The sequence below is a fragment of the Nicotiana attenuata genome, chromosome 3 (assembly GCF_001879085.1).
Source record: "Nicotiana attenuata strain UT chromosome 3, NIATTr2, whole genome shotgun sequence".
NCBI lineage: Eukaryota > Viridiplantae > Streptophyta > Magnoliopsida > Solanales > Solanaceae > Nicotiana > Nicotiana attenuata.
Genome location: NC_031991.1, coordinates 5397866 through 5408787, shown reverse-complemented (window position 1 = coordinate 5408787; position 10922 = coordinate 5397866). Strand labels below are relative to the sequence as shown.

The window sequence follows — 10922 nt, the reverse complement described above, 5'->3', positions numbered from 1 at the left end:
TCTCTGTGGGACGATACTTTACTTCACTATAATTTGACAAAGTACGAGTTTAAATTATATACACGTCACACACTCGTCAACTAGAAGAAGAAAATACTCAATTGAATATGAAGTCCCGATAAAGAGAATATTGTAACTTGTGAGACTAGCAAAATATACGTAAATTCCGGAATATGAATTTTTCTTTATGCCTCGTTATCAAACTTGTGTAATGACGAGATCATGCCAAAATGAAGGAAGAGCTTAACCTTAACATACCTGGAGTAGGAAAAAATCGTATGATATTCTTGGAAAAGGTTGCACCGTACTCCCTTAGAATCGCAAAATTTTACGTTGCTAAAGTTTTAACAATTCCCGTTGGATTGGTTGAAGAATTCATTGCTTAATGAAATATTCAGAACCTGGTTGAAGTGTTTGTAAATGAGAAAGTTGAAATTTCTAAGAAATGGCTAACGTTCTCATTATCTTTTAGTACTGTCCTTGACTCTACTTTGGATCATTGATCAGAATGCCTAACGTTTTTTCCCCACTTCTAATTGTAATGTTACTTTTAAAAGTCTTAAGGTTTGAGGTGTCTTGTAATTGATTTATTAGGATGCCACCTACTAAGAAATGACTAAGAGTCATTTGCTTAATAAGGGACTTGCTGCCACGTGGGGGGTGGATGAGATTTTTTTTTTTTAATCTTATCCAATAATTAATTAATTAACTAGGTAATATTCCGCTACCCGGTAATTAACCAATTACCCGCATAATTAAGAATTGACTCAACTTACTTAAATTTCTACTTATTTTTAATACACTTTATACGTCCTACTATCATGGTCATATGGTACATTATATGGTACTAGTCCATAAATATAAGGTATTATCGCTCGGCCCGTATTTTATCCCGACATGCCAACTTGGACGAAAATTCATTTTCTTTGACTTGCTTCCCCTCTCACCTTCACGAATTTACTCATCACTTGTTTGAAATAGCATAATCTTTATAATCTCCAAATAATCTTTTCCTTGGACTGATGTCAATTACCTTACGACAAACTCAACGTACAATACTACAGGGTGCAACATCGTCGTAATTTAATACTGTGAAGCGTAACATCATCGTAATGTAATACTGCAAGGCGTAACATCATCGTAATATAATACTGTAGGACGTAATATCGACGTAATATTGTGGGGCGTAACAAAACTTTATGGTAAGAACCAGATTGGGAACCTGTTTCATATCCTCAAATCGTTCAAGAACAACAACAAGTCTCAAATCTGGCACTAGTTCCAACAACTTGAGTCAAAGAAATGATAGAGGAAACAGATGGACATCAGTTCCTCTGCTGACCGTACGAGTTAACTCTCCACAGCTGTAAAGTCGCTGCACCGTTTCTCTACACACACGCAACAGCCCAAATAGTGCAACAGTCACTTTATGGAGCACAGCTTGTATCGGATAATTGCTTGCATCATCCAAATGACTTCACTTGTATATTACCAACATGAAGCAATGAAAAAACATACACATTTGCACAACTCAAAATCATCAAGATTTCTCTCTCAAGTGTGCTGCCAACTTTGAGTGACTTCAAGGCTTTAGGAACAAAGCAACAACAGAACGAAGGACCAGATTCCAACACTGTGTTACCATATGTTCTTAGTATTGTTTTACCTTTGTTAGAGTGATCTACTTGTAATTCCTACTAAACCTAGCTAGAAGCATTTTGTAGGAAATCATTTGTAAAACCATAAACCTTGTGTTTGTGTCTTGGCTATAGGTAGTCAAGTTGTGAGCTTCGTAATAGAGTTATTACAAAGAGGCTTGTAACAGAGTTATTACAAGTAGGTGAGGGATTGATAGGTTAATTCCTAGGTTACAATAGTTTGTAATCTAAAGTTTTCTCAGTTAGTGAAGTTAAGATCCTACGAGTCTAGGTCGTGGTTTTTAATCCCGTGAGCTAGGAGTTTTCCACATAAAACTCTGCCGTGTCGTTAACTTATCCCTATTTGTGTGTGTTTCTGGAAAATGATAGAGAACCAGTTTCTCTATACAGTTTGGTGGACCCTAAATTTCTATTAGGAATATTGAGATTTACCTCACTCACGTGCTTGTGGTAAACGAAACGAGATTAGTTTCGAATGTTTCCAGCACTTCACAACAGATTGGCTTTCTCCAATCTATGTGCGCGGCAAGCGATGAACCATCCATGACTCTAGTAGTGTTTGGTTTAAAAAGTAATATGGAATTATATGGGGAGTAATATTGTTGAAATAAAATAATAACATGAATATTAGTGTATATATATTCTGTTGTAGATATTTGGTTTAATTTATTGAACTAAAGAAAATAGAATATTTAGAATATAAAATAAAATATGTATTTAATTACTCTTAGTTCAGTTCAGTAGTACATGAGTAAACCTCATGTCATAAGTTCAAACTGCTGGAGAAAGGATACGATTGTAGAAGCTGAGTTCATGAGCCTTCCGTGAGAAAGAATAAAAGTGTTTTTCACACTACATAAAGTTGAATAAACTTTATTTTTAATTTAACCTTACATTTCTCAAAGAATTTTCTGAGAATAATTTTGAGAAATAATAATTCTATTATTTAATTATTTATCACGAAACTAGCTAATTTGGAATGTTATACGATAATATAAAATGATATCATTATTATAATATAACTATCTCAAAATTATTTAAAATGGAATAAAACTTTTTTTAACTAGAAGCAGGGGCGGCCCAACAAATTTTGTAGCCTAAAGCCAAACTTTATAAGGGGCCTTAATTTTTATTTCTTTTTATTTGAAGTCTATTTTTCTAGCTTTTTTTAGATGCAAAGTTATTGATAATTTTTTTTATAATTAATTTCTCCTAATAAGTCTTTCTCAATTGACAATATAGCTAATCTCATTACCTTTTTTGAGACATTGTTGATCTTATGTAGGAGTTTATCAATCATAATTTTAAAAACTTTTTTCCGTTGAAGCAACTTGAGTTATTAACATTATTTTATAAGCAATATATCCATATGGAGCCCGCAAGGATTGACTGAGCTGTTTGGGTGAGTGGTTTCACACATGGAAGACATGTGATCGATTCCCTCACCAACAACCTCGTCAGTTAGAGCTCGTTCCACGGGCTTGCCTATTGTGATTTACATCTCCCGTGTGGTTTACGAGCTATTGCACAATAAGCAGGTTATCCAGTGCGCACCCCGAAGGGTAACAACTGGGGTTTCCCGTGTGGTTTACGATTGGGTAAGCTATCTTCTAAATGCTTTTTTTCCTTGACACTTTTAATTCAGAAAATAAATCTAAACCATCAATATCATATTGATTATTATGCTTTAAAGTACATTCAAGATTATGGCAAGATTTTTATAAATTTTCATCATCTAGTGATCTCGATTTTTTACCGCTAAATGAAAAATCAAAAATATTTTCATATACTTCGAATTGTTCAGATATATTTTGAAATGAAAAAATAGTCGTGTCTACTATGTATAACAGTAATCAACTCTAAAAGACTCTTCGAGATTTTGAGATTTTATCGCAACATCTAATCAATTTTTTCTTTCTATATATCACACGTCTCGTACGAAATTCGGGTTCGATATTCATTTTAAATGCAATTTCCTTGGCAGAAATCATATCACTTACAAATCCTTTTTCTCTATATTTGTTAAATAGAGAAATCAAGCATTGAATTACTTTTGAAACTGGACTATTTTTGAACAACCACTTATAAATCTGGCTATTTTTGAATTTCTCCCTAAAGTAATCCCACATGATTATTGTGGGTATTCCTTAAGCCCTTATTACGCCGCTAATAAGGTGATTGGACTGGCGGGAAATGGGAAAAATTGAGGAACCATATGGCGGGAATCATTCGTCTTTATAAACCCCTCATCCCAAAAAAAAAAGGCCCTGCTACTATTTCTCTTTCTGTAGTATATTTTGATTTGTCGATATACTTAGCGTTTGGATTATGGGGAAGAGAAAGAAGACGGCTAGGGTTACTGAAGAAGAAGAATTGAAGGACAATCAAGAGCATACCACTGCTTCTTCTTCCCATCACAAGAGCCTATATGAGGTACCTATCATTTTCTGCCCTAATTTTTATAAGAAATGGAAGACTTGTGTATGTCTTATTTTTGGGTATATTCCTGTAATTAACTGTTGACTTAAGGAATTGGAGATAAGTGTATTTGGGGTTTTTGAATTTTGAGGTGTTTCTCGCTAATATACTGATATAAGGGTTTGTGCCAATTGTGCCCTAGGTTTGGCCAGTTCATTGAGTGTTGAGTTCCTTTGTTTGTTTTATGCAAAATTACGGATTAGATCAGACTTTGGGGGTAACTATTCCACTGTGGAACATACTAATTGCTTGATTGTAGCTAACAAATAATCATGTAATTATTCATACTCAATGGCTATATGGAACTCATTTAACAATTTATGTTGGACTTCCACGTCAAGCATTCCTAGTGGTATGACAAGAGGAGTTGTGATGATATGATAAATGTCCATGCTCTTTATAAAAAATGATAAATGTCCATGCTGTTCAACTAAGTCTTGTACTAGGGAACCGTAGAATTAGCTTTAAGGTACCGAGTTCATTTGAACTCTATACTTTCAATATAGAGTATAAAATTATGCGTAATAATTCATTAAAATTGCAATAAATAGTTGGTATGATGTGTGCAAGCTAAAAACCTTATAGGTTACTTGTAGAGTTTAAATTCTGGATTTGCTTTTGATTGTTGTCGGCTTATAACTGCATCCTGAACCCCATAACCTAATGAAGTGGGTAGTATTGGAGTTACAAGCTGAAGTGCGCTATTTGAGAGCTTACAAGCCTGTAACTTTCTCAACTGAAAGTGGACATTGTCTAAATTAACCTGTTGAATGATTCATTTGTAATGGCCAACCACACACTAGAGCCCTTATCAGCGGCAAAGCTAGCTTGGAGAAAGGGGGTCCAACTAAATTCCTCTCGCTGAAAACTTATACTGTGTGAATAGGGCTAAAATTCGTCTTTTGAGTTATATATGAGCTGTTCAAACCCCTTGTCTTGAGGGAAATTTCTAGTAAAGTAGCAAAGGGGCTAAAAAATTGCATTAGGTCATAGGTTTAACTTTCATTTTTTGACAGTTTTGAATCCCTAGTGTAAATAAATCCTGGCTCCATCACTGGCCCTTTTATGACATGTGAGATGGTAGGAGAAAGCGGAACTGGTTGACATTGTATGCTAATGACTCAATTCAACTCAAAAAAGATTTTGTCCCTACCATTATGCATTCATATCTCCAAATCCAGACTTAATACGGCATACTGAACAAGCTCTTACTTGATTACCTTTAGGAAGACTCAATTACTTTATGGAGGAAGAAGGATAATAGTGAACTGGAGCAGGAATATTGTTCTGCAAAATCTCTTCATTGATATTGACATGGTTGCCTGTAATTTGTCTGCCAAGTTGGTCTCACTCTGCCTGTACAAAGAGCGTGTTCATTGAATATTGTGATGTACTGAAGTGCTTTAGAATGAAAAAATAAGTATCATATTATCATGTGGCACTTATATTTGTACCAAAATTATGGTTCAAAGATCTTTCTATGAGCTAAGCACATGTTTCTTTCGATGTGTCAGTATTGGTTTTGCTTTACTTAATTTTTAGCAGAGCTGAGATAACTAACAAGTCGTCTGCTTTATAGATTCTCGGGGTTGAAAGAACAGCAACTCAGCAGGAGATAAAGAAGGCATATTACAAGTTGGCGCTGCAGCTGCATCCAGATAAGAATCCCGGAGATGAGGTAAGTAACAGTGTTATAAATTTTGAGTTCGGTTTTCTTCACTACTGCTATATCATTAGCCAACATGAAAGACAATTTATATTTAATTTTCTTTCTGTAGGAAGCTAAAGAGAAATTTCAACAGCTGCAAAAGGTGATATCAGTTCTTGGTGATGAGGAGAAACGAGCACTCTATGATCAGACTGGCTGTGTTGATGATGCTGTGAGTTACACTAAATTAGACCTCTGGTTTTTGGAGATTGTTATCACAGTTTTGGCACTTTGGCTATAGTTGGCATTGTTTGGAACTTTTGCTATTACTTTAGTTTTTAGTGCATGTTATGATGTAAAGCAGTATAAAGTTTGTTTTAAATTTAGTAGACCACAGCTCCCACTGCAGTTTTATTGTACATGCACCTTCTCCAACTGAGCATTTTTAAATCCCTTCATAGTTGGGAGGAAAACAGAAAGTAAATAGGTTTAAGTACCAATTAACATGATGAAGAATGATTTTCTCTGTAAGGGAAGTAATTCAACAATCCCCCCTTGCCTCATGTGAATAGAACATGGAATTGGACTTTTATCAATTATGCATATGTATGTGATTTCATTTTATTATCATAATTGAACTATTTCTACCCTGGTCGTCAACCTACCCCAACCCTCCTTTACCGTAAGAGAAGTAATTCAACAATTTCCCCTTGCCTCATGTGAAGAGAACATGGAATTGGACTTTTATCAATTTTGCAGATGTTTGTGATTTCATTTTATCATGATACTTGAACTATTTCTATTCTGGTCGTCAACCTACCCTAACCCTCCTTTATTAGGACTTCTATTGAGCTCACATAGGTGGAGTCACTAATTTTATGGTGGTATTTGTTTGCATTTTATGTTAGGAAAACATAACACCTCTATGTGCGTGCATATATGGTGTCTCTATGCATAATAAGTTAAGTTTGTCTGAATCTTAGTATCTTATGGTCATTCATCTATGTAGAGAGATTCGAAAACTCTACGTAATCTCTAAAATAGTTTTTTACCCTATGGTTTAGGCTGAATACTCCCTTGGGGTAAATCAGGCGGATATCTCTTTAATATGTTTGCACATAGCTAATTGGTAATTGACAGGACCTGGCTGGAGATGTCGTGGAGAACTTGAAGGAGTTTTTTCGAGCTATGCACCCAAAGGTAATAGTGACATGGATATGTAATACTATTTAAGTTAGTATTAGATGTTCTCTAACATGGTTCTTGCGTAAATGTTTGTTGCAGATCACTGAGGCTGACATCGAAGAGTTTGAAGCAAATTATAGAGGATCTGAGTCAGAGAAGAAAGACTTGATTGATTTGTTTAACAAGTATAAGGGTCAAATGAATAGGTATTGCTGAGAATCAAGTACTTCTCTCATTTTCACTAACTTCATATTCTCTATGCTGCCATCTAATTGATTAACGTGCAGGCTCTTTAGTTCTATGATTTGCTCTGACCCCAAGTTAGATTCACACCGTTTCAAAGATATTCTTGACGAGGCAATTGCTGCAGGTATAGTTTAGCTTCAGTTAGATGAGCTTCTTTGAGAAATTGTGTGTTCATGACATTGTTAATCACATTAAAACCATTTCTGAGCCCCGACTTAGTGGATATTGATTTAGATTTCCGGGATCTGTTTCATGTTACAACCTCTGACATTTCCTAGCATGGGCTGGATGTTTTCTGTGTTATGATCATTTTACCTTTGCAAACTGCTTTGCTACCTGGTTGCTGCTTCTCAGTTACATAATTACATCTTTTAGCGTTGTTACATAGTGATGTTGGAACAGATTCCTCAAGCCCCACCTAAAACTTCTTTGCTGACAATGGACTTACAGCTTCAATTTTACACTTATAGGGGAGCTAAAATCAACCAAAGCATATGAAAAATGGTCGAAGGAAGTGTCTAAAACAAAACCACCTACAAGTCCGTTGAGACGCAGACAAAAGTAAGTCTAGCCTTATTCATTGGTAATCATGAAATTAGAAATATTCTAATTGGTGGACGCTTGAAATGTTATAGGTCAAAGAAAAAATCAGAGGACTTATATGCTATTATATCTCAGCGGCAAAATGAACGGAAAGGTAAGATGACTTCGATGTTGTCGTCTCTGATTTGCAAATATGGTGGCGATCCATCTGCTGCAGAGCCTAGCGAAGAGGAATTCAAAGCTGCTCGTACAAAAATAGAGAGTCGAAAGAACTCCAAGCGGAAGAAAATGTAATATGTTGTCTTTTAAACTTTTTGCTGCAAAAGTTGTCAATAGCTTAAGCCTTAATGCTACTAGCTAGTGGTTGATCAGAAATCATTTCTATGCCTTGCTGTTTTTGTACATTTGACAGTAAATGTGGGAGCTTTATTTGCTTAACGCCTGCATAGTGTCTTCAATTTCATCTTCTGTCAGGTAGTATTAGGGACCTGAAGTTTTACCCTGTTGAGTGGTTTGAAGATTTAATGACCAATGGGCATGTTTATGAAGCTGCTGGAGTTGGTGATGTCTTGATAGTTTCTTCATTTAGCCAAAAAATAAATGAGAAGTTTAAATTTTACCTGTATATACTAAATTTTCAAATAAATGTATCAGACATTATTAACCTTCTCCCACCCCCAAAATCGTACTAGTAGCAAAAAATTACCCTCCCCAACCGAAACCTATTAAATCTCAGGAGACCTGACTTGTCATATGGTTAGCAGGCAACTCATTTAAGGACTATTTGTCTTTTTGTAAATTCTTGTGCGGGGACCTTAACATATATTTATCTTAATTGGAAACAAGCTTAACTATGAATTAACGTAACATTTGTGGGGCGTGGTGGGATAATTGGAATAGATATATCTTCAAATTAGAATCTTGAAAATGAAAATCTTTCAATAAGGAACATTTATTAGGCGTTTGGACATAAAAAAAATATAATTTTTGAAAAAAGTACTAATATTTGGAGTTAAGTTGAAAAATGATATTTGAAATTTGAAATTATGTTTGGATATATATTTCACTTGAAAAAATGTTGCAGCTTTATAAGTGGGTAAAAAAGTTTTCCTGAGAATTTTAAAAAATAGTTTTTGAAAAATTCATTTTCGAACAACTTCAAAAAACTTGCAAAATTTCACGGACAAATGCATTTTTGAATGTTTTTTAAGAAAGAAAAAAATTAATGGACAAACGGAGCATTTATCCTCCTTAGTAGACTTATCTAGCATATATTTGGCTTAACCCGACCAATGAATTTCGACTACCAAATAGTTACACTATAAAAAGAAACTCGAGGTCGATATGGGTAGACAGTAGTGCAAATTTGGAAGGTATAACATTGTTTTAAATTTGATGTCTGGTATTGCATGTAAATAAGATTTTCTTGTTCTTCTACTCCTAGACCATGGGGGGCCTACCAGATGTGCTTGGCATATATTTAGTTGGCGATAATAAATAACTAAATAAATAAATGACTGGCATTTGATTTGGTCCAAGGGAGAATTCAGAAGTTGCTTCTTTAAAATCCTTCAATGTCTTAATTAGGGGTACAAATCGAACTAGAAAATTGCATCAGACCGAAAAGTCAAATAAAATCGATTAAAAAATTTGACTAGGTTTGGTTTGATTTGATTTGGTATTGAGTAGAAAAACCCGAACCAAACCGACATATAAATATATAATTTTTATATATGCTTTTAAGATTTTATATAAAATTTTCTTTTTAATATATTTAAAAATATTTGTGATTCTCTTACGGGATATAATATTTAATAAAATATGAAGTAGCTTCATATATATTAACCTTAAATAATGAGTTGTATGATCACTTTCTTATCAAGTGTTACTGAAATGCGCCAATCTCTTTGTTCTTCCATATTCATATGTCAAGATTTATTAAATTCTTATATCTTTTTCAAATTTGAAAAGGTTATTATTATTTAGATGTCATATTGATTGTTATATTTTATTACTAAATTCAGTTAACCTTGAAAGTGTACATCAACAATAAATTATTTTTAGACAACTAAAAAAATAACTATCATGTGTTATTAAGAAAATTCTCCCGTAAGAATATTAATAGATAATATGTTTGTCAATTTTTCAAATTTTTACTAAACATATATTTACTTATAAAAAATTTAATAAAGTGAGATTGAAATAATAGTTAAGTATAAAAAACCTTAAATATCCGCCAAAATCGAACTAATCCAAACCGATATAGTTAGTTTGGTTAGGTTTTGATAAAAACCGAACCAACCCGATTCATGTACACCCCTAACCTCATTGAAGTAAACTTCTAGAAGAGATTCATATCCTTTGAAAGTTTCTTTTTTCCCTTAGTGAAGTGATGGTAGAAGGAGGCAGCGGCGGAGCTAGAAGGTTGGTTACGAGTTAATGTGAAGTCAATAGCTTTTGCTCAAATTTAATATATATTTGATTGTGAACTTAATTATTATTGTAATATTTACTTGATATCGTTTTACAAATTTCTAAACTTCAAATTCCGAATCCGCATGGATAACACCAAAGGCTTCTCTTGTTTTGTTTTTTCTTGCCGTTGTTTCTTTCTTTCTTCCTTCCATTTTGCTCTAGTATCATTTTTGTGATCTCTAAAAAGATTATACTAATGACTTCTTTAAGTCCCATCAATCTTTCAAAGATTAATTTGGTCTCTTTCTTGTCAAAAGAAAAATATCGGATATATATAACTGGTCATTATTCCAACATTAAAGTGAACATGTCATTCATTGAGTAAATTTGATCACCCCATTGAAATAAATTCTTGATTATCAGTTTTCTTTACCGTTAATCTGGCGGCATAATTGGTCTCTCTCTATATATATATCAATGTTAGTAAAAGAAAAAAAAAAAGATTTTGATGTTTATTCACTTTTATTCTCCAGGTAAACAGAAGCATAATGTACCGGTCATAAATATATGAAAGAAAAAGCAAACTTCAATGATTTATTATCAAGGAAAAGAAGAAGAAAAAAATGTAACTCACTTCAATTTGTTTTACATAATAGTTTTCCACTTCAAAATGAAACTTGAATGCTTGGGAAATAAAACAAAAGTAACGGACCTAGTAGCTGTTTCAAGATTCCATCTCTATGGGGATT

At 33.7% G+C, this 10922-nt stretch overlaps 1 protein-coding gene across 1 annotated transcript; it reads left to right on the top strand.

The window, feature by feature from the left end:
• LOC109223236 (chaperone protein dnaJ 6) lies at window positions 3837-8306 on the top strand. Its single transcript, XM_019387460.1, has 8 exons — window positions 3837-4091; window positions 5716-5814; window positions 5915-6016; window positions 6925-6984; window positions 7069-7175; window positions 7257-7339; window positions 7686-7776; window positions 7851-8306. The coding sequence occupies exons 1-8, from the start codon at window positions 3987-3989 to the stop codon at window positions 8050-8052; spliced, it is 849 nt and encodes a 282-aa protein (XP_019243005.1). The 5' UTR covers window positions 3837-3986; the 3' UTR covers window positions 8053-8306.

Excerpts from the sequence above, each read along its gene's own strand:
- LOC109223236 (XM_019387460.1), top strand. The coding sequence starts at position 3,987 with ATGGGGAAGAGAAAGAAGACGGCTAGGGTTACTGAAGAAGAAGAATTG. Across the intron at positions 6,017-6,924 it reads CTGGCTGTGTTGATGATGCT|GACCTGGCTGGAGATGTCGT; the intron begins GTGAGTTACACT and ends GGTAATTGACAG. Across the intron at positions 6,985-7,068 it reads TTCGAGCTATGCACCCAAAG|ATCACTGAGGCTGACATCGA; the intron begins GTAATAGTGACA and ends TGTTTGTTGCAG.